This window comes from Hippocampus guttulatus, chromosome 12, assembly GCF_054856545.1.
Source record: "Hippocampus guttulatus isolate MCC_2025c chromosome 12, RoL_Hgut_1.0, whole genome shotgun sequence".
Taxonomy (NCBI): domain Eukaryota; kingdom Metazoa; phylum Chordata; class Actinopteri; order Syngnathiformes; family Syngnathidae; genus Hippocampus; species Hippocampus guttulatus.
In genome coordinates, this window is record NC_141272.1 from 13,959,512 (window position 1) to 13,984,574 (window position 25,063).

Consider the following 25,063-nt stretch of genomic DNA (forward strand, 5'->3'; position numbering starts at 1 on the left):
CAAGAACCATTTGACTGCGAGGCAGAAATGATAACCATTAGGGAACCGCGCAACACCATGCGGCAGCCACGCTGCGTTTAGAACGCTATATTTTGCCACAAAAGTGCAATATTGACCACAGACGCACTGTATTTTGCCATATTTTCAAAGCAATTATGGTTTTGCGGTGAAATTATTTTCATAACAAAGCTTTTTTCTCCTCCATAAAAATATGGCCATTTTCGACAAAACCAATCATCTTTCGTTGAAAATCCCACTAGACTGTTCTAATGACAGGCTGCACGCAGGGCAAGTGCCACCAGCTTGGAGCAGAATGACCGTTTCCAAAAAGCACAACCCGCAAATGCACCAAGTGCCCCCTCCCCCCGTGGCCCCCCTCTGCGCGCGTCTCCTTGTGGAGCACACCGCCGCCAAATTGAAAAGGACACCAATGGGCGGCTTTTGAGTGTGTGTTGGCACATCGTGGGGAGAGGTTGACCAGAGCGAGATTACACAGGCGCGTGTGCGGCGCGGCGGTCGACGTGCTGCCTCTAAATCACTCCGGATGAGGCACTGGCGTCGTGACCCGGGCGCACTCACTCACTCACTCACTGCAGGAATGTTTTGTGGAAACGTTCACAAGATAGAGTCATGCTGCTGGCAGCACACCTGCAATGTGAAGGGATATCAAATATACATGCTGGCCCTTCTCTTATTTGTTGTTGTAGTTGTCATTTTTGCATTATGCATTATGCATTCAGCCGGTGTGAATGAGAAATGCTTGACAGTGGCTGTGAGGCCAATAGGGGAATGATGCTACTCACACTTTTCCTGGCAAAGGCATTTGACACCCACGCTTTTCAGAGATTAAAAAAAGGTTTAACACCCACATTTTCTTGGCAAAAGGGTTCAACTCCCATGCTTTTCAGAGAAAAATAAGGTTTAACACTCACATTTTCCTGGCACAACAGTTCAATACCCATACTTTTCCCACCAAAAGTGGACAATACCCACACTTTTCTTGGAAAAGGCATTCCACACCCATGCTTTTCAGAGATAAAAAAAGGTTGAGCACCCACATGTTGGTTCAAAATAAGGTTTAACACCCACATTTTCCTGGCACAACAGTTCAATACCCATACTTTTCCCACCAAAAGGGTTCAATACCCACACTGTTCCCATAAAGTCAAGTCAAGTCAAGTCAACAGTATTTATAGAGCACTTTCAAACAGCCATCGCTGCATACAAAGTGCTGTACATGGAGCAATTTTGCATTAAAATGGCTCAACACCCGTACTTCCTCATTTTCCCAAGAAAATGGTTCAATACCCTCAGTCCAGCAAAAGTGTTCAACACCCATGCTTTTCCGAGAAAAAATTGGTTCAACTCTAACTCACAGTGCGCGCACACACACACGCACACACACGCACACACACGCACACGCTTTTGTTTGGACTGGAAGACGCTGACCCACTTGTACTTCCTGTGAATTATTCCAGTGACGGCATCGCGTGGAGGCACGACGACGTAACGCACAGCACAATTGGAAAGAGCGACACTGACATCTAACGGTGAATGAGTCACATTACATGCTGAAGAACAAAACAATTTTCATGCCTCTCTAACGGTTAATCAATACCCTATTTGGTGTAGTATAAACCAATACATTTTCTAACTAAAATTGACTACTTTGTCACACATGTATTTTTAAAAGCAGCTACTGTTTTACAAGAACAACAACAAAAAGACTATAATGTATTATATATATATATATATATATCTCACATAATTTTATGATCCGGTTTCCTCCCACATTCCAAAAACGTGCATGTCAGGCTGATTGGACGCTCTAAATTGTCCCTAGGTGTGAGTGTGGGCGTGGATGGTTGTTCGTCTCTGTGTGCCCTGCGATTGGCTGGCAACTGATTCAGGGTGTCCCCGGCCCACTGCCCGAAGACGGCTGGGATAGGCTCCAGCACCCCCCGCGACCCTAGTGAGGATCAAGCGGTTCGGAAAATGGATGGATGGATGGATAATTTTATGATAGCTTCCATAATATGCCTTTTTATTGTTTTTAGCAAACACAGGCAATAATCGAATGTATACTACAACAATATCCGACTTATTATTGATCTATTTTTGTCTTATGGATGAGGATACTATTAATAGCCACAAATTCATCTGAAAGACAGTTGATTTATGCACTTCGATTAGAGTTGTTAACACACTAACCACTTTTGACTTTTGCAGTCTTTTCAGCGTTCACTACGACAACTTGCCAAAAGTGGGTGACCCCGAACAATTTTAAATGACAAAAATGTTTTTACTTTGAAAATCAAATACTTCATGCTTATTTTAAATGCTCCCTTATTTGTGATTCATCAAATTATATTACAGTAGTTAACCGTGACAGTTAGCTGATGAACAAAAAAAAGTAAATGTTGAATTGACATTGACAATAACGCCTTTGTGGCAAATGTTGATATGATATTTGAGGACAATTATAATCCTGTTGGCCGAATTCCTTCTTTAGGTGAAAACATAGAAGATAAGGAAGTAGGAGGCGTGAAGCAGATCCTCGACTTGGCCTTTTCACACACACACACACACGCACACACACGCACGCACGCACGCACGCACGCACGCATGCCTTTCTGCATGTGTTCCTCTGTCAAGGTTATCCAGCTGGAGATGACACAAAGATGTGTGCGTGCGTGGGGGAGAGGAGAGGAGAGGAGGGGAGGGAGTGGGGGTTTGGGGTGACTCATCTGGATGACTCATGTGCATTTGTGTGTGGACAGCTCAGGGATGGATGTAAGGATGGAGGGTGGGAGGGATGAGTGGGTGGATAAGGGGGTGGGTAGATTTTACCTTTGGACCCCCCCCCCCCCCCCCCCCCCTCTCTTGACCACATGCAGTATGCAGATGTGTTACATTTGTTGCTCGGCTCCATCTCATGCCTTTTCTATGGGACTCCATTTCACTTGGTTATTATTACCGCAGTCTTCGTTCGTAACCAGCAGGGGGTGCTCATCCACATTCAAGACATGCTTCCACAGGAGGGCTCACGAGAGTGTGAGGCGCGTCTCTGATTAAAAACGAAGAAAAAAAATATCATACAGAACATCTGGAGACTTTGGAATTATGGCTATTAATATGATGAAGATGTACCTCAAAAGTTGCTTGAAAAGCGAGTCATCGGCGTGGAAAGGATTTGCTCATTCTGGACATCCGTGTGGTCCAGTGGTGGGCGATGGGTTTGAGACCTGGGCCTTCAGTGGGTATTTAGTTTTACCTAATCCACCTCTTAATATCACCATCATGTCCCTAATTGATGCAAAAAAACAGTCACATACACTTTAAACTTTACACATACACTGGTTCCAAAAAAGAGATCTGGGTGGGTGCCCAGTGCACTGGGTTGAGAATGTTGATCCAACAGGGTTTAAAAAAGGGACTGACCCAGTGTTTTGGGTTATCAAATATAACATTAAATTTTTTTTTGAGTCAAATGAATAACCCACACAAAACATGCTAGGGGGAATTATTTGACCCCATTTACAGGGGAAAATTATTTTTGGGTAATTTATTGAACCCAATGGTCTGGGCGCTCCTGGCAAGGGTGGGGTGCTGTGATGGCCAAGGGGGTGCATGTCAATCCAGGGAACATGGACTGTTTTTTGTTTTTTTTGAGGGGGGGGGGGTCTCACTCGAACAGTGTAATTGCAAACCTACTACAGTGGGTAGTGGCGATCTCATGGTCAAAGTGGGAGCACTCACTCAAGGTGAAAGTTTGTTTTTTTTTGGCAACAAACAAGCACACACACAGAGCGGTGAACACATCCTTAAGACACAATGAAAAATAGTTAATAGGGATAAAAAGAGATGTGGAGAGACATTTAAAACCATGGTTTGTAAGGTGATCTATATTTCTTCCTCGAGATCCTTTTTGTTTTCTTTAACATAAATAAGGATACAATGTTTTGCACATCACAATTTTATAGACAAATCGTTGTGGTGGAGAGTTTAGGGGGGCATTATATGTTTGCTTCTTCCTGTGGGGGGAGCGAAAAAGAAAATAATTGAGAAGCAGTGGGTGAAATCATTTGGCAAAGAGTTGGTTCAAATGAATGAATCACCAAACGACCCAATTTGTTGGGTTTTTGTGCAAAACAACACAATTTTTGGGGGGAAGGGGGCTCATTCTCACCTTGCAAAACACACACTTCCTCTTCGCTGACAAGTTACTTAGTTCAACACCTCCCATCACACGCACGCACACACACACACACACACACACACACACACACACACACACACACACACACACACACACACACACACGCACATCATTGACAGCCAACGATGGCCAGCACAGTGGCCATTTAGTTTGGGTCGTGATGAGAGTGACGACATTGTCCAAATGCATCTGATGTATCTTCCTCCTCATGAGTCAGACTTGAGTATTCTACCTCCATCCAACCTGTGCTCAACACGCCGTCTCGATACCGCTTCACAAGCATCCGGCTCTGTGGAGAGACGAGAAAAGGTGGTGTGACTCAAGCACTCAAACCGGATGAAACTGTTTGCTGGTTGGATCCAAAGTGATGTTGAGTTCACTCTGACATACTGTTGATTGTCCGAGCACATTTTGTATGTTGCATGTCAATTTCAGGTTTTTCTCTTCCTGACTTGAATAAGTGGATGATTAATCTTTAATCTGAAAAGGGGAAAGTATGTTCTCGTGTTTTTACACGACGCGTTGTTGGATCAACAACAACATGTTGTGGCTGTTGAGGGTCAGCTCCAATGCTGAGCGGGTACACTATGAGGTGACATGGCCGCAGACGAAGGAATCCTGCTCCGTGTCGTTTGTGTGACGGTGACGCGGAGAGACATGAGCCGTGAGGAAGGACGAGTGATGAAGCGGAATACTGATAAGTGGAGCGATGTGTGCCAATGCTGACTCCCTCTGAAAATGGGAGAGTAATGTGAGTCCTCAAGCGAATAAAACAAACATTCCAGAAGATGGCAGATGTCTGTACCGCTGCGTCTTTTCTTCACTGCACAAGATGTCTATGGGAGGGTGCGTGTGTTTGGTGGTGATACTCAGAAATCACGCCTGAGGGTGAAAAAAAGACATATGATATTTATTCATGAAAACCTTGTGAGGAGAGGGATGGTGGAATGCAACATATGTTTTTAATGCCATTTCCAAGAACTTGTTACTCTCGACACATGGTATTTTATAATTATTTCACTTTCTAAAATACAGATAGAAGAACTGACCAGCACGACATTTCATTCATCACATGGTTCAACTTCTCATGTTGGCCTCATTATCCTCTGTGTACCTGCTTATCACATTTTTTTTTTTCCTGAAGGGGAGGGTCCACGAGAGGAATTATGCCAGACGATTTCATGAGTAGTTGAAGCTCATAGAAATATTTGACAGCAGTGTGGCGTCGCAGTGTCCCATGTGAGCTGCCGGAAGCGCTCATTAAAATATTGATTAAAACCTATCAAAGTGATGCGTCTCAAAGGGAATATGTTAAAAAGATCGAAAGCCAAAAACCGGATCGTAAGCAGGGGCAGACTGATTCATTGGCTGGCTGATTTGATTGGCCAACATTAGCGACTGATTTGTTTCTTAAACACATCACAAAACAAGACATTCACTGACATTCATCCCCCCCCCCAAAAAAAAAATCGGATGAGGAAAAACAGGGTAATGTGTAATATTCTGCCTGTAATTCATATCTTTATTGTTGGTAGTGTTAAGGAAACAAAATAAGAAGTGATTTCATTCATTGTATAATTTCTTTCATTATCCATCCATTTTCTGAACCGCTTTCTCCTCACAGGGGTCGCGGGGGGTGCTGGAGCCTATCCCAGCCGTGGGATAGGCTCCAGGGCAGTAGAGTGGGGGGACACCCTGAACCAGTTGCCAGCCAATCGCAGTTCTTTCATTATTCGGCAGGTCATTCGATTATCGGAATTTTATTCTGCCAAATATCAGAATTGGCGCAGGCCAAGAACAATCCAGAGCAGATGGTCGCGAACCACAAGCATAGCGTTTCGCATCCTTTCCTGAGCCAAGGCACGTATTTTACATGAGAAAAATGTCTTGGCCCACCAAGCTGCCTCAAGTTGTTGATCGCCACACCACACCCACTTGATGTTTACAGTCAAGCTAAACATCGAACTAAGAAAACGACTCATTTGGCCAAACCAAATAACTTTTTCTGCATGAAGGTCTGCTAGATTTTCCTGACACATACCAGGGAATGACACGGACACGCTGGCGAAACTAGCATAGCTATTGCAGTCACTGGAAATCTTTGAAAAACGTTTGGGGGGGGGGCTGCTTTTAAACTTTTTTTTTTGTAATCGGTAAACCAACTGAAGATTGAAATTTTATCCAAATAACATTTTAATTGAGTCTTTAACTGCCCCCCCTACCCCCATTTTTTCCTGTATTTAATTAAGTGCAGTGTTAATGTTCAGACTGTATGTTCCAAAGACATTAAACATAGTTCTGGCTTTTTTTTTAAATGAACACTTAGGCCTACGTTCGTTATGCAACAGCACACATTGGCTGCCAAGTGTTATCAAATGCGCAAGTGTACCTATACACCCCCCCCCACACACACACACCCATCACCCCCTCCCCATCCTTGACATTCACCATGTGATGAACTGAGACGTTTAGCCACTCTTGTTCAGTCCAACTCCTCCACACTGTGAATCTTACCTTGTCGCTCGCCTTGCTGCTGCTCCAGGTGAATCATCAGTGACGCGTCCCTTTTTTTTTTTAATACTCCTGCGACTTGCCTTTATGTTCCCTGACACAGAACCGGCCATCAAAGGAACACCAACTCTGAGGAGACGACATGAATGACATGTAAGAAACCTTTTTTTTTAACACCAATTCTTGTTTTCCTGTGTGCGTGCATGTGTATGTCATTGTTCATTACATTTCCAAGAATGTTTTCCTCTAAACATGGAAAATGATAATTTTTCAATTTTGGGAAGTATAGATAGAAGCGTGCCTCATGGGTCACATCATGTTGTTTTTTTTAATCTGGGCCGTCACAAGTCTTGCAATATTTGTTGAAGTAATGGAGCCAATTTCCCCCCTTAGCATTGGTTAATTAAAAATGTATTTCTTCCTCTTGTATTTATTTATCTCATTCAAGAAATGATTCATTGATTTATGAAACATAACAAGGATAAAATTAACTATTACTGTATTCCTTTTGTGATACAACAAATTGTGAAAAATATATTCTAAAATCAGAATACAGTACGAAAATAATCTCATTTAATACTCATACCAGTGAACCGATTTTAATCCTGCATACAACCAATGTCACACATTTTATACATAGGTTAAGATTAATCTTTGTGCATGTAAGTAGTTGTATTGCGCATGTGGTACAGTGCAACAGTCTCTTGTTGCCACCGCAGTCCTGTTCTATGGTTCTCGCTCCATCTTTTTTCTTTGCCATTTGTGGTGCACTTGAAATAATGAAAAAGAAATCCCAAAAGTACCACCGTGATGACCAACATCAACATTTTTATCTAATCTGCATCTTAAAAAATTTGAACAGGATGTCATTAGATTGTGCAGGTGTATCTAATGGAGGGTGGTGGGGGGGGGGGGGGGGGTGCTGGAATGAATTGTGGGGAAACTGAAAGTGTGGCGAGAGAAGGAAGAGAAAAGTGTGTGTGTGAGGCATTAATGATGTTTGAGTGCGTCAAAGACAAAAATGGAAGTTAAAACAGAAAATAAATTTGAAAGGTTGCCTTTTGAGGGTGTTAAGATGTGCTTCTATTTCCCCCAAAGGACAAATTTCTGACGGCGTGCTGCCGAAATGTCATGGATTGCACAACCAATTGAAATGGAGGTTTAATTATCATCTCCCATATATGATCGTGATGTGGTTGTGAAGGGGTGTGTATTTCCTGCTTGGCTTCGACTGAAGTCGCGTATAAAAATGCGGGTGTCACCCCTGCTTATATATTATTTCCTGTCCAGACACGCCAAAGCATCCGTCCATGCGATCATAAACAAATGAAATCTGCTCAAGCACATTTCAATGCATGACTCACAGCTCAATGACAACGATGTATTCATTGAAAAAAAAAAAAGAAGCACGTTTTACTGACCCATGTGTGATAACCTAATGATGATATGAAGTATATTAGATTTTAAACACCACCAAATATGAAACTCTCAACACAAATGAATCCAAAGTGTCTTGTTTTGTTTGTAGAATTATTTCACGTTCTTTGGAAATTCACTGCAATTTGTGTGACAACGTTTGCAAATGAAAATGTGTGCTGATGCCAAATTAATAATGCCAAATTAATAATCTTCACTTTTGATTGACACCGTCAAAGAGTTAGAATAATGTCTATTACAGCAGCTGCAGTTTAGAGTAAGAAGCATCCTTTCACAACAGCTGCAGTTGTAACAAACTATTTTCATATCTGCATGAAGATGAATAATACACAAACATACATGCTGTACGGTGACATATATAAAGTATAAGATAGATGTATAATACATAAACAGTACAAGGATATGTAAAGCTACTGATATAAAAAATGATTTAGCAAATTATTGAATTACACCATTTATCTAAATAATAAATTAAAACTGTGTAAGACAAATACATGCAACATATATATATATATGCAGCATATACACACATATATATATATATATATATATATATATACACACAGGCATTATACACACACACAATACACACACACAATAAACCGGAACATAACATTTATAATATATCAATGAAAATAATGATGCATCACAATAAAAATAAAACTACCACAATCTACTTTACTAATTGGGCAATGTTGTTTGCAACTAATTATTATATTAAAAACGTTTCATGACATGAAAGCTATTAAAACAAAGAAAAACAATTGATGAAAGCTAACTGGCTCCCAGAAGCAGGTGCACCCAATGCTGAGAACCGGCGAGGCGATTGGATAAAAATAGTTTTAGTTAGAATTGTGTGCGTGAGCACAGTTGCCTCTCGGGATAAAATACACCCTCCCCACCACCCCCTTCAAATGCCCCCATTCACCCTCCCTCCTCCCTCTACCAGTTTCCTCGATGACGTAGGAGTCCACGTAGGTCGTTCGCGGAGGTGATGCTTCTGAATGAATGAACGCCCCCCCCCCCCTTCCCCCAAGCAGCCAACCCACCCCACACCCCTCCCCTCCCCTCTCCCATCACTATTACTACAAGAGCTCAGCCGCGGGACAGCCGGATGACACACGCAGGCAGCGAAAGAACGGAAGCGCGACGGTGAACAGTCAACACCTCTTCTGTATTCTCATTTTGGAAGCAAGCGCCGCTCCATCACACGTGGACATCAAAAGGTAAGTCTCTGCATGGTACCCCGGATTCAACCACATTTTCATTTAAAATGGGGGGGGGGGGGGCGAAGTGAGTGGTGAAAAATGCCAGCAATAAAATTACGTCGATATATTTTGGAATGACACAAAACGCCCCCCACCCCCCGTACTATTTGATTTTGGCGTGCGCATCATAAAGGAGCTTTACGGTAGCGTAGGGGGGCTGAAAGTTACTGCAGTGTGAGTCACTTTGGCGCACATGGGCCGTCACAACTGTGTGCGTGTGAACGCGCGTGCATGCGTACAAGGTAGTATGATCACGATTTATAGTTCATTATTCTCAAACTCAGCAGTGGCATAGCAATAAGGTGTGTGTATATATATATATACGTATATATCCTTTTTTTTCGCGTGACTCTGGTCAATTTTATATCCATCATCTATATGTGTGTGCATGTATTTATGTGTGTGTGTGTATATATATACAGTATATATATATATGTAGAGAGAGAGAGAGAGAGATCGATCTTCCTTCCGTTTTTGTATCCTCTCACCTGCTTTTCTTTTTTTTCCATCTTTGGAAAAGTGTGTGCGTGGTTGGGCGGTGTGAAATGACATCGTGACGCGTTTGCGACGAAGTCAAGCTTGCGTCACTCCTGCGCACACGCACGCGCCAGCCAATCAGGCGGCGGCAGCGGCCCTTAAAGAGACAGTGCACCGCACGTCGCACGGCTGACGTCCACGCTGACGGGCTCCCTGCGGCGGGAGCACCAAGGGGAGGAAGGGGTTGGGGCGGGGTTGGTTGGTGATGCAAAATCCCCAAGGTAACTCCTGGGGAAGAGTGCAACTGAGCAGAATGCGAATGAACACGGCGGGGGAGACCCACAGAGCGCAGAGCGTGCACAGCGAGAATGGAGGGAAGACGTGAGGATGACCGAGAAGCACTATCCGTGGTGCTGAAAAAGAATCGCTTGACAAAATTTAACTCACCCCGCCTCCACCATCTCTCTCACTCGGTTACAGTACCGACTGTCGGAATACAGTCATCCGTCCTCCACGTTTAAAAATAAGTCACTGGTCAGCCATCAAACTGTCCGCCCATTCAGCCTTCAAAAAAACAAATCCTTCAACTCAACAAGTACATAGACGACAAACTGGACAACATACAGCTCAACATAAAGCTTTACATCATATTGCATTGCTCAATACAAGGTTCCTCATCAGATTAAAAAACAAAACAGTGCAACAATCACAGTACCCCTCACTTTGTAAATTTCCCCAGTGTGGGACAAATAAAGGATATCTTAACTTTTCAAACGATATTGGAATGAATTGGGGGGATTTTGTTTTTTTGCAAAAGTAGTGCAGACTTTGGGAGGTGAAGAAAATGGCTGGGACTGTAATTCAGATTGTGGTATGCGTGGTGAGCAGATGGCAAAGAAATAGGAAGGGATCATGCCAACCAGTGTTTTTTAAACATGGACCACTATCTTCCTATCTATACCTACATCTACATATATCTTTTGTTGCATTATTGTATGTTAAATGTTCTGTAAAGTGTTTTGTTACAGCTGCAGCTGTTATGAAAGCGCTTATTATATATATATATATATATACATCCATATATTCATTCACTCTCTCTCTCACACACACATTTATCAATCCATTCAGTCAATCATCATCTGTCTAAAAACACATGACTATTGCAGCCTGCCATCCATCAAACAAAACACACTCATCCATCTGTCCGTCCACCAACCATCTAGTCACCAAAATACGCTCACCAATCTATCAATGTCGAAACACCCACATATGATTAATTATTCATCTGTCAAAATCTAAAGACCTAAACAAGTACTCTATAATCCATTAGGTGTAACTTTTGGTCGGATGAAGCTAGGATCGCATCCACCCAGAGTCTCAGGCGCAACCCATCCCAAATCGGAAGTCATTTACACTTACTTTAAATCGAGCAAATAGACTTTTTTCGGGACCATGGACAGCGACCCAACCTCTGTTATTTCTATCAATTTGCCCATTCTGACAAACAACAACAACAAGGCTTGACAACTATATTACGACCCGCGGTTGTTGCTCCCTCCACACGTCCTAGAGAGGAGGAAGATAAGGAAGAGGAGTAAGGGCCTGTCGACAAAAACACATCAGTCGAGAGCACTGACGTCAGTTGAGCTTGCATAAGCCGCCAAAGCCATGCCGCTCCCGGACGTCCACATCCTGTGTGTGACTCATGGGTTATTGGCATCCAAATCAATCATATGTAAAAACAAAATGAAACTAAAAATACACACTGTGTCGTGCTTGTTGTTGTTGTCAGGCTGGCTACTTGGCGGTTGCTTACAAGTCAAGTTAGCCGCGAGTCAAGTTCTCATCACGGTCCTCTCTCTCTGTCTCTCTCACACACCCTGCAGTCAAATGTCATCCCTTCTTGCATTGTGGTCAGTGCATCAACACCTTGGCTCTAGACTGCTTACTGCTAAAAGCCCTCTCCAGTACAGTAACAGTCTACAGTCATGGCTACTGATGCCTGGCAAGGGCTCAGCGGGGAGGAGGAGGACGCCTGACAAGTTTTTTTTTTCCTCGTCACCACCGGCGCCACGTCAGCCGCCAGAGCGACCAATGGCGCGCTCTCGCACCTCGCATCTTTCCTCTGTCTCCATGGCGACCGTGGCATTAGATTGTTACTGTAGCAACGACACCAGCGGTAACAGTCTACAGCCATGGTCGCTAGGGGGCAAAAAAAAACAAGGTGGCACGGAAAAGTGAGGTGCAGTTATACTTCCTCTTCTAAAATAATTTGTGGTGTAGTTGTGTGAATGTTTGTTGAAGGGGAACAGCAGCGTATGTTCACACAAAAAACATGTTTTGTTATTGTAAATAACAGGGCCCAGCTGAAATGGGATTAAAAAAAAAATTTTTTTTAGGCTGATGCCAACTCCCAATTTTTGGCAGTCAAAGATGCCAATTGATGGGCCAATTACACTGGTCAAAAAATGTGACTACACTTTTTTTTTTAAATCATGGATGTCAGTAAACGTTTCTAAATGATTTTTCTGTGCTGCAGTGTGATTTTAAAAAATATAAGAAAGAATATAGATGGGGAAAAAAATCGTTTTTTTTGTCAACAACAATGATATGAATTACAGCCAGAAAATGCATTTTCAAGACTTTTTGTCCTTGAGTGTTTGTTGAACTTTCCAACACAAAGGAACACAAACAAAAATACATCAACTGATGAATTTAGCTTTAGGCCACAAATGTATGCAATACATCAGCAACGTAATGAGTGAAACGACTGGCAAATCACGATTTATGCATGATGCCCTTTAACGTTAAATCACATTTCTTCAACTTTATTATTTTTTTTGTCACGCAGTGATGACTGGAAAATCCAAAGCCGACACCTTTCTCATGAAGAGAGAGGTCAATTAAAGCAACGCGTGACTATCAACACTTATTTGCGTCTTAATGGGCATCTGAGAGGGTGGAGCACGACGCAATTCAAATAGAATAAGATTCTCTCAGCTCTGAATGTCCTCTCGACTCCCTGCTCATACCAATTCAACAGCAGGTTTTGTTTCATGACCAAGTCATATTATATCGGCATTTAAAATCAGCTCATTAATCGGGCAAGCCCAAAAAAAAAAAGCTCTCGTTTGACTACCTGAGTGGTTCTACTGGATATCTGTGATATTGTCTTCTTTCAAAAATTAAATAAAAAGATTTATGCACATTGTTTCCTTTATTGTTGGCCTTTCAGCAGTAAATTCCATGCCGCTTAATTATGGACTGATGATGATGGCAGCTAGGCTGGCAATCAAATTGAGCACCAGCAACAAGAACACATGTTTATTGATTATTTATATGTTCCTCTTGAAGCCCATCACGATCGTTAAGGCCTTGTACGAAAAGTACGACAGCAATATGTGTTGAAAAAAATGGTTCCATATGTAGCTATTTTGTTTTGGAATTTTTTTTCAATTATGTAAGAAAATGGGACTTGTAGCAGCATTTTAACCATGTCAGTGATACGGCATAACATAATAATAATACTCAATATGTTAAAAGGTCAGTACAGTTGCAACGCCCTCCAAAAATGTTGTTCACAGTTGTCCACTTGTGAACATTTGTAGGATGTGTCGGGACAGTATGGCACAGAAAACAATAGCTCATTTGGGCATATAGTCCAATTATAAACAAAATGCGGTGGTTAAGTATTAGGTACACGTTTGTTTTAATATTCTTATGATTTGTTTAATTATTCACAAATGGGCACTGTACCCTATTTGGCCGGTCCATCCTCCGTCCGCGACCTAGCTACCGCTCCGTCAGCGCCTCCTCAAAATAAATAAATGATGCATCCGTGCATGACGCTGTGAGAGAGCGGCTAACTGCAGAATCGGACCCGTCACCAGAGCCCAGCCTTAAGGGGGCCACATGAAATGCATGGCGCCTTGTGCGACAACCGCAAGCATTATCATAGACATTTATATGAGATATGCGAAGACGATGCAGCCACATAGATGTGGCAAAGTGAAGCAAAATTGTGAATCTGCTTCCTGCTTGGAGATGTATCAGGAAGCAAACACTCACTGGATTAATACAAAAGGATTGCTTTTGATTGTATGATGTTACCCTAGCTAAGTTTTACAATATTTTCATCTATCATACTGCAGGAATTTCCAGAGCTTTTGCGCCTCATGTTCAATATGTTTACAGCATGTCTCCAATGTGTTTTGGACATTTACACTCGAAGTCTACTTTTACTGTGCTAGGACATGTTATGAAACCAGTATCCAAACGATAATGGAGGAGCCATACTGAAAGAGTGATTCAGCGTCATTCACTGTGCTTGCCTTGCAAAGTAACCTGTAATTTAGCAATTACCTTATTAAGCCGGTCCAGATTCAATGTATTTCATTGTGTGAGGAACTTCTTGGCTGGGCAATAAACTTGTTGCCCTCGTGAATCATAATTTACACAAACTGACCTTAATTGGTTGCGGCTGAATCATCTGAAGAAGGTTGCTGTGTGACGCGCATCCATCCGCCCATCATCTACAAGGCCTCGGGGTGGAGCCGAACCCTCTGACATGACCGTAAGCATGGCCAGCCATCACGCTCAAGTCTCTGATCTGTGAAAAGAAGCACCTGCAGCATTGCAGAAACTCACCAGACACTCCATTAGCTCCAAATGAAACTTTCGGCTTTCATTGGACATCTGGAAAGGAATTGACAGCATAGTCAACAACAAAAACAAACAAAAAAAATTAACGTGTAATTTAATGAGGATAGCACACAATAGTCTTGTATTATATATTTAAAAAAACATACAGTAATGATACAGTCTATTTAAATAGTTGAAAAGAATTCAAGTTTAGTCAAACCGCATCAATTGAACGACCATTGTTTTGTTCTTTCTAGTATGACTAAACTGGTCACCTGTGGGCAGTAGAAGACAGACAAATGAAACATAACTCCTTTCAGCTCATCAGTACGGCACTAATATTAATCATTCTTTGCAGACGATAAAGAGTGCACGACTGAGTACTGTTGTAGAGTACAGTATGTCTTGCTGCGCCATTCATGTTCACACCATGACTTAAAGGGTATTTTTGTTAGCGTTGCTATTTAGTGTTGGCGTGAAGCTGGAAGAATGAAAGGCTAAACCACGTGGTTGATTTAAATACCAACATTGTAATTCTTTTATGTTTATATTTAATTTGATAATAAACAATCAACTGGGAGAGTTAAATTCAATTCACAGCCTTATACTGTACTCTGTTTGCCAAAGTGCTACCTATTGTGAATCAAGTTGAGTTCGCTGTGAAGAAACATTGAAAGACAGTCCGAAAGCTTCTCTTTGTGGTTCTCAGCACAGAGAGACGAAAATGACAGTTATGTCCTGGTTAAACTGGACAAAGTTCTCTGCCATCCAGTATTCTATACAGTTCAAAAGAGCATTCATTAGATCGGTGTCAACAGAAACAAGGAGATGTACAGTTGTGAATCACCTGCGTAACTGCGGAAGTTCATTTCACGCCTTCAGATAATACCGCAAAGCAAGACCATATAGGTTAAACAGTACGGGATTTAAAATTAATCCCTGCAGCACACCACATTATTTTATAGTCTTACGAGTCTCTGTGCTGTAGTTCACCTTCGAAATCAGACCGATAACTTCCAAGAATATTACAATTATCTTTTACTTCCTGAAATGTTGCTTAGAAGTTAGAAACATGTTGCAAATTGATAAAAATCACTAAATTGTTCCTCTTCAGAATAGTCTTCACTGAACCAAATAAGGGGTCTTGCCTTGATGTTGGAAAACATTGTCAGAGAGTACAGACAAAAAACGGATCTGACGCAAAAGGTTTTCTAAAGCCAGTCACACAGCAAGCCAAGACATCCTCAAGCATGGGACGGCACCCCAGCGATACTTGCAGTGGGCAGCAGCAGCAACAGCGTACATTACTCACCAATGAGTCACATTTCCTCCTCGCTCTCTTTGTGTTGTCGGTTAACCCCCCCCCCCCCCCCCACCCCGCTCTTCAGCCTTTTTAACAATGACTCAGTGGACGAAATTAACGCTCGTTCTAAATCAGCAATATTTTTTTCAGAATAACACCACTTGTTCCTGGAAGATCACAAGGGACGCAGGGGGGCTCTCGGTCCGACAAGCATCAAGGACAAGCTGAGCCCCTACTCAGAAGTAGTCGTTTCTTTCCACTTGAGACTCGCTTTAAGACTCTAATTCAAGTCCCATGTAATCGCATCAAAACAATGGACACTAGACTTGCAATAGAGGAGACGTGTGTGGGTTACCGATTTCTTTGGTCTAGAATATTGATGACCCAACCAGCACACCACTTCTTTTTTTGGGGGGGGGGGGGGGGGGGGGTTAGCATCCGCATCTGTATCAATTACCATCGAGTGTTTTGGGAGGTCCGAAAATGTTTATTTCAAGACATGACACTATTTATGTGCTGACTTTTGTTAGCATTTAGCATATCGTAAGTGCTTTAGTGTATTAATCTTTTGACCATAACTATACGTCGTTGAGAGGCATTTTTCATTCATGGGTTGTACTTAACACATCAGTTTACAGCTTTCAAACACATCTTTTTCACCGGTTTAAATGCCTTTTTATTATGAAATATAACAATTCAGTTTAAGTTGTTGTCGTTGTAAAACAAATGTATTAATTCCAGTGATAATTAAATCATGATCATTTTAGCTGTTAACCTATCCGGATTTAAAATAACTGGATTAGCTACATATTTTCATTATATTGCCACACTGTTAAACTGTATTCCCCATTCAAAAATAAAAAATAGAATAGGGCAAATCTCACAGTAACAACATTGCCAAAGACGCTCATACATGTCTGAAAAATACCTGTATTGTATTCACACCAGACACTGATTGTCATTATTATTGTCACAACAACATCCGTGGGCATCGCGGCATCGATTCTTCTCCCCCAAACACAACATCCCCGACGAAAACAGCAGAAACCAAACCAATGTCCTCCTCGTCAATTATGTTGATACAGCGTACCCCTACACAAATTATATGGCACAGCAATGTATGGAAATATTTGATCTTGTACATGACAACAAAAGTTTCTCCAGCTCTAAAAATGTTTACCTCTCTGTGGACAACAAGAGATAAAAAGGGAGAGTCAAAGGCGTGAGTTCAATTTAAAAGAGGCGGTGCCACATTTAATTACTGAAGTAGAGGGAACACTTAAACATTTTGTTCCACCCATTGATAATGGAGGATATAGTAAAAGAACACGTCAGGTATTTATTATTTCACAGCTTTTGTATAATTATAATGCAGTACATTAAGTACTTCCAAGTTGTTTACTGGCCCTGTTACGTATGTTTTCTCACTGCAGTTTGTCACCCACCTACGAAATGTCTTGACAGTTCACACGCAATACAGTGAGTGTCTTTCAATGTATTCAAGTGGATCAATGAAAAGAGGCTGAAGCGTGTGATCAACGCACTTCCTCAGTCACGTGCAACTCCTGCGAAGTGGAACCAAAACATGTACTCAACTAAGTATTCCAACGACGAACAATAACAGCGAACAAGTAACAAAAACAGGTAGGATGACTGTGCCTGACAAGGCCACTCCTCAGAGAGAGATGACTCACGCCGTTTAAGAACAAACTAAGCTAACAGTGATATCTAGTGGTCACTGTTAGAAATGCAGTTTAATAAAACTGCGGTAAACACGCCGTTTTTTTAATCAGGATTTTCATAACACAAGGTGACGCAGTGTGTGGTTGTTGGATGTTTGACCTTGTTAATAGTGAACTTTGATCTAAAAGCACCCCTTTCGTGATGGTCAGTTGCCATCAAAAACCAATCAGCTGACCCACTGTCTACAGAGCGGGTGAAAGGTCACTGGGCACTAAAAGTTGGTATTAAAGATGAGTACATAGGCCTTCTACAAATGTAGTTCAAGCAAATGATGATGATTTTTCACACGGGAAAATGAAAGTAATGACATGAGGATGTGACATGATAAGAAAGTAGGCTGATATTTTAGCTCGCTCCAGGACAGTCAAGCAAAACATAAGACAGGAAGAAATAAAAGATGAGATATCACGTTAAGTCGATTTCAGAAAAAAATGTCAGTGAGACCACAAATTCGATATGCAATTTCAAATACCTGGTTATTTCTCAACCTGTAAAACTATGAGTCCACTGACTTTACAAATTTTTTTCTCGCTTTGTTCGCCTTTGTTGTGACCTTGAATTTTGACCTGTACAGACCTCTGAAAACAAAGAGGGGCCTTGAGATGCGAGTACCTTGACTAGAGCAAGACCATTTTTTCCTATACACCGCCGACGATTACTACCAAGATTTTTGTTTGTAAATTGGCAGTTTTAATGCACAATTTTCTCATTAGTTATTCAGAAATTCTACATTTTTGTGAGTAGTGTATATATCAAGAAACCAAACAAAACTCGTGTGACAGTGCATAAAATCCGTAAATCTTTTCATCTTAGGAAAGTGCAACAGTTATTTTAAAGAAACGATACAGCTGTAACAGTAACTAAGAGTGGAATAGAAAAAGAAAAAAAAACAGTTTGGAGCGTGTTCTTCATTTGATATAATAAATTATAATATGATGAAAATAAATTCCTGATTTAAAGTACACAAATTGTTCCGCTCGCCACCCACCGGCTTACATGTTAAGTAAAGTCAGACTTGCCATTGGCCCATTACCAAATGGGGCAGGAAGATCGGGTAATTTCAGCAAGACGAGGAAGAGGGTGAGAGAAGTGTACTATAATTCTTGTTTACTGAAGATGTTTTGGCAGAATGATGTCACTGTCACAAACATGTTTCTACAGTAAAAGACTTGGGAAGTGTTTGAAATTAGGCCCTGAACAATTAGTCAAGTGGACGATTTATTCAGGAGATATTACCCAATTTAAAAGAGTCAAAGATCATCATTTTAATTCGTTTTCATTGTAATAGTTTTTTTAAAATACACATTACATGTGACAATTTAAGACTAAGACTAAGACTAACTAAGACATTCATCAAATCCTCTTTTTGATCCCTTCAGAGATGATGAGATGATCCCTTCAGAGAAATTAAAAATGAAAAAATTTAAAGGGCCGCACTTCAGTTTTGTTGCTAGATGCAAAAAAAAAAAAAAAGCAAAATCCCAAGAAATAAATAAATAAACCCCCCCCCCCCCCCCAACATAGAGGTCTTGGTGAGGCTGATTATTTCTTTTTTGCTGCTGTGCATCTGCCCATAGGCTGGCTCATCGTGAAACACATGACAAGAAGGATGGATGTGTTGCCAGGGAGACGTCATGATAGAAAGAATGTTGGAATTTTTTGGTGAATAACACCGAAACCCCACCCATTAGGTAGGTGGGGGGGGGGAGCTTTTCTGCAGCAACATTTGTGTTCTCACATATTTATTTATTTATTTATCGACAGAAGACTCCATCAATAAATAATGAGAACGGAGAGCAGTCATGACTGGTGGATATTCTTGCTCCAGTCTTTTATCTGGTCAAAAAAACAACAACAAAAAACCTGCTGCCAATCACTCAAAATAGAAATCTTTTTTTTTTTTCATTTATTGTGTTGTAAATTGTCATCAAAGCAAAAATGACAGTATTGTCAAGACGGATTTATTTGGCAGAGAGCTCTTGCAGTGTTAATTAAATAAATAAAGTGCTCCAAACCGTCGTGTGGATCCCACAAGGGAGCTGCGTGTCAAGCACGCTGCGTACGACGGCGTTGAAATCAAGGTCAAATGGTTTGCATCCAACCAAAGTCGCAATAACACTCTAGGTCATTGTTTCACTTTCTTTTTCTCCCTGACATTCGCAACGTATAGCGGTCAAAAAAAACAAACCCCGGTCAGCTTCACCAAGGGAATGTGACTCATGAATACGCATGAGTACTTATAAGCCTTTATCACAAGCGCGTGCTCGAAATGTTGCAATGTGTGGAGGAGTACAATGTGATTTGCTGTAAGAAGTGAGGGATTCATTCTGGCAGGTTGGCTGGCTTAAGTGGAAATATACCCACTTTCTCCCATTCTAGTCTTCATAAGTATCGCTTTGTCATTCCCCTTGGCAGCTGCAGGGGGCGCACTGCGCCTGGATACACTGCTTGTTGGCTGTCTGGAGAAAAGCAGCTGCAGGGCGGACCTGAAATAATAAATCACATGAAATCAAGATGGAATCTCAGCTATTTACACAAATGAGGAGATTTGTGCGGCCTATGGAAATGGAGGTCGTGCAGCAAGCGCCGCTAGGTGTCAGTATGGCCACACGCATATGAAGATATCCCGCGTGCGCTCTTCCTCACCTGGGCTTGTGCTCGAGGGGGCCGAGCAGGCTGGTTGACCGGGTGGTTGGGGGTCCACGGCCCCAGGCTCTGATTGGAGTAGAAATCCATGGGGTAGACCTCCTTCCAGGTCGTCTCCTGGAGGGCCACTGCTGCCTGAGGGAAGGATGGGGAGAGGAAATCAAATCAATGAGGGATGAAGAGGTTTGGGATTTTTACTGTTTCTCGCTCGCATAGAGTGAATTTTGAAGTGTTTGTATGTGCGGGTAAGCAGAGAGATTGACACTACAAATGAGACAGGTGTCAAAATAGTGAGTTTGGAACAGGTGAGAGTCATCGTGTTTGCTGTCTGCGACTGCATGGCATACACAACACAGCAGCTGTTGGAGGAGCTGTGTTGCCCTTTTTCTTGTTTTATGTTGTTTACATTTTATTGACTGGGAAAGAAAAGAGGAAAATTTATTCGAATTTCATTTGTGATTAACATTTGTAATTCACCGTTTACCTTTCCGGATTTGGCAAATGACTCACTTTGATTGACAGCAAGCAGCAGTTCCGCAGATAACATTTGAAACTAGCATTAAAAAATAAAAAGGCACCAAGCTGTTTTTTGCCACTATCGAGTTAAGATTACTGTCAAACTAAGCACGCAACAAACAGTATTACACTTTGTGTGTTCTTAAAACAACTATCGGTCGATGGATAGCCTGAGCAAAATCAGCTAAACATCAAGCTAGCACACAATCCAAAACACTGTTGACATGCTAATGGTTAGCATTGAGAATCAAGGTTTTAGAAGCAACGGATGTTTGAAGAAACAGTGGAGCAACATATCTAAGCACTAGAGGCTGTACTTGTATCTGAAATCCATGACTGCTGTTCGTTTACCCCCGAATCCCGTATCACTTCAGGTGAGTGACTTTTGCCGAAAAACACATCATGGTCTGAAAAAAATGAAACATCCCAATTTCATTATTATGGGAAATGAAGTACACTTTAATAGTTCTTTATCCACACCATATATTTTCCAAACCACTTTACCAAGACCGATATTCACTTTTTCTGAGGCGATAACAGCAATGCAATTTAAGATCCGCTTGTTTTAAACTAGCTGCTAGCTAACGCGAAGATAACTTTGTATTTTCGGCTTTATTTTTCTTGGTGTATGTCTGAATGATTGTATTATACTGCCCATTGGTGGCCAAGGCATGCGCACCAGAAGGTGCAGCACAATGAATTTTGGCTGCAGCATTAATCCGGTCATTCACCATGTAACCTGATAACCTGTCCACTGTAGTAACCGCTGTCCTTGAAAGGCTTAAACCATGTTCCAAAAAATCTCTTTTTAATGAATTAATTATTCAATAATTTATTGCAATATTATAGAACTGCTGTCTGTACAGTGAGCCCAACATATTTTGAAAATAAAGATTTGAATTTCGGATGCTGATGAATTTGTGCTGTGTTTTTCCACAATATTCCCCTGCCAACATTTTCTTAAAGCTCCTGAAATATGAGTTACACGATTGTCATCGGACAGCGACAACATGAAGGTGAATAATCCAGTGCTGAGCTAAATGAGGTTTGTTTGGCCTCGGGCGGAGGTCTTCTCTCTATCAGGTGCCATTTTCATGTCAAAGCAGGAGCTTGAATTATTAGAACAATAGCAAGGTCACTCCACTAAACAGACTCAAATTGGTAAAAATTCAAGTGATGGGAGCAAACTCAAAGGATGAGTTTTTCACCATCTACTGTTTTTGCTCTACTGCCTTCTTCTGTGTACTTATTTTGGCACACTGCCTCTCCAACCTCTCCTCCGCTCTGCGCATGCTAGCTTGTGCCGCTAATCCCCACTCCGACAAGAGAGCCGAGTGCGTCTTATTGACTATAAATATAACATGAGAGGCCCTGAAAATAAGTATCCCCCGCCCCAGCAGCCCCCCCTTCCCGGGGCACACTCCGCCCTCTCGGCTCCTTTCCCTCCCGCCGCTGTCATCTTCTTTCTAAATGCCACAGCACACCTAAAAGCACTCAGTGGCGAGAGACCGTGTGGGGATACGTTCCTAACGCAAATGCAGCTCAATCGATTTGAATGCAGATGTTAAGGAAAAAAAAGTGGCTGCAAAGGAGAGCAAAGTAGGCTCCCACACAAAAAGAGGCTTTTCCTATTGAAGGCCGCGAGTCCCGTTAGAGACATTTCACAAGGATATCTGAATGAATTCATAGCTCACATTCCCAAACCGCAGCCACAGAAGCCAAAGGCATCACAACCCACCGCATTCTAATTATTTATTTATATTGGGGGACGGGGGTGGGGTGGGATTGTTTGTCTGCTACATCAGCAGCAGCTGGTTTTGAAATGGATCTTGTTGAGGACTTGCTCTGTTTGACAGCAAGGAGGGGCGGCGGCTGTGCCATCCAGCAGCCTGCAGGTGGGGCTGCTCGCCTGCCCGCCATCATGTTGCCGCTAGGCTTCCACTGAACAAATTCAGCGCCATTTAAAAAAACACTTTAGCCAACCTCGGCGCCAAAATGGCACAACTTGGCATCCAACAGCGTTGCCGCGCGACCTGTGTGTGCGTTTAAAGACGGACAAGTGGACGGCAAGAGTGAGTGGGTCATTTTTACCTCATAGGGAGACAGCAGCGGTTTGGAGAAGGCTGAACCCCAATCTATAGACAGTCGCGGACACGCAATTTGTACCCACCTGCAGGAGAGAAGGCACATGAATTCCCACAAATCAAGCCGAGAGAATCTCACTGTCAAAGTGTTTGGATGATGACAATGGATTTGAAATGAAACAATGAGGCCATTCAAGTCTTGTCTTTCAGCTCCAATTAGGGCCAGAACAACAAGCTGTTCTCCTCCAAAGAATCGCATTTTTGCCAGAATTTCTTTTCTGTTTTTTGTTTAATTCATATTTATAGTTGAGTTTTTGTAGGCGAATAAATGCTTTGAAATCAATGAATAATCGTTTTTACTCATGCTGATTCCAATTAGACTTCAGACTTCAGATCAGCAGGTATTTTGCATTTTTGCCTGTGATTGGCTGAAATGTAATAATTTCAGTAATAATTTAATCGATCAAGAATGTCATTGATCGGATCCGCAAAATAAAAGATTACAGTAAATAATCTCGTTTACTCCAGGCACATTCTGCGCTGCCATTGTTAATAATCCAAGGTTTCTTATCATAGGAGCGTTTTGACCACCATTATGATGGAGGCAACATTGTCATTACCCACATACTTCTGAATCTGAGCATAAAACAACCAGAGTCACTAGTCCCCAAGATCCTATGGTGAGGCAGGGAGGGGGGGCACATGTGCGTCCACTCTCGCACGTAGGAACCGTGCAGCTTCCTGCTTCCACCTGATCTCAAGCATCTGTTGAAGAGATGTGTCCTGATTCGCAAACAGCCGCGCTACACCGTGTGACTGCAGAAGCAGTCAAGGGATGACTGATGCTGCCAAAGGGGTAGGTGAGAGGTTAGGGGCATTCGAGGACCGCCCCCCCCCAAAAAAAAAGCAATGATAGGAAACAGAAGGAAAGGGTAGGTGTGTGTGAATTTAAAAAAAAGAAAGAAAGAAGCACCATTCAAGTCTCCATGGAGGTAGCCTACATAGCTGGCAGACAGAGTGGTGGGAGGGAGTAAAGGAGGACTGCTGGGTGGGGTCTGTGTATGAAAGAGATGAGAAAGACACAGATAGCGGAGGGAGGAAGAGCAATAAAGATGGAGCAGATGGAGACGAGGGCGGTGGGGCACAAGGCAAGGCGAAGCCGGAGCAGCAAGATTGTCTGTGAGAAAAGTGTTTACTCTTGAAAATGCATGAGGGGAGCATGAAGGGGGAAAGGGGGGGGGGGGGGGGGTTAAACAGCTGGAGGGAAGAAAAATGAATAATACAGGGGTGGAGGGTGGGGGGATAATGGAAGCCGGAGCAAAGGGATGGTGCGGGTTAGCTTTGGCAGATCAATCCTATCCAAGGCTCCGTTGTCACTGCCTAATTCCAATGATGGCGCTCCAGTTATTGACGAGCAACGATGAAGAGACACGTGTCAAGGCCAAGGAGAGAAGGCTAGCTGTACGGCGACGTTAAAAGAGGCAACGACGGAGCAAGAGGAAGGAAGGGCGGTGGGGAATAAAAGCCTAATCGCCCGAATGTCACTATTGCCCATCTGTCTGTTCCCCTCCTATGCCAACTTTGGCAAAGTTTCTGAGCGGCTGAATTGATTGCACGGTTGACTCCCACTCGCACAGAAATATTCCGCCCGCCCTCTGGGCAAACGCGTGGCGGTTTCTAATTTTCAAATCCTGCGACCCCCCTCGCTCTAAACGTCTCTCTCACCCGCAGAGTGAATTCTTTTCCATCCCTCGTAATTTGAGAGCTAGCTGAGTCAGACACACTTGAAGCAATCTCCTCACGGCTGCCGTGTGTGTGCACAACCGAGTGAGATGGCGAATTGGAAATGAGACCTTGAAGTCCATCGGTTGAGGCTAATCACTTGCAAGCATTTATGCGTTTATGTAACATGCTCACACCCATCGTCTTAAAGGCAGTTTCAGCGTGGTTGAAAGCAGAACAGTAGTTCAACAGCAACGCAATACTCACAGTCCATTGGGTCAGCAAGAAGAAGATGTAAGATGAAATTGAGATGAAGCAACAAACTCGAGGTTATTTAAAAAGGAAAAAAATAAAAAAGACTGCAGGGCACCTTAATGTCTCAAATGTATCTATTCATGGAACTGCGGTGGGCACTTCAAATGAGAATTGCCCTGCAATTGGCGGATGACTGGTCCTGTACTTGCCAGTGACCCTCAAGGCAATATGGATGAATGGA

General features: G+C 42.4%; 1 protein-coding gene and 1 long non-coding RNA gene across 2 annotated transcripts in view; both read right to left on the reverse strand.

Moving 5' to 3' along the window:
• Positions 1–2,952: 2,952 nt before the first annotated feature.
• LOC147197500 (uncharacterized) lies at positions 2,953–15,042 on the reverse strand. Its single transcript, XR_015102566.1, has 4 exons — positions 14,378–15,042; positions 6,734–6,859; positions 3,151–5,101; positions 2,953–3,067 (listed from the first exon to the last, which is right to left on the reverse strand). It is a non-coding gene; the product is annotated as an uncharacterized LOC147197500 (long non-coding RNA).
• Positions 15,043–16,770: 1,728 nt separating this feature from the next.
• The window catches only part of dph1 (diphthamide biosynthesis 1), a 67,721-nt gene continuing 59,428 nt past the window's right edge, over positions 16,771–25,063 (reverse strand). The window contains exons 10-12 of the mRNA XM_086125896.1: positions 22,853–22,931; positions 20,246–20,380; positions 16,771–20,085 (exon numbers count right to left, since the gene is read on the reverse strand). Coding sequence (XP_085982022.1) covers positions 19,999–20,085; positions 20,246–20,380; positions 22,853–22,931 — 301 coding nt within the window. The 3' untranslated portion in view covers positions 16,771–19,998. The remainder of the gene's footprint in view (positions 20,086–20,245; positions 20,381–22,852; positions 22,932–25,063) is intronic.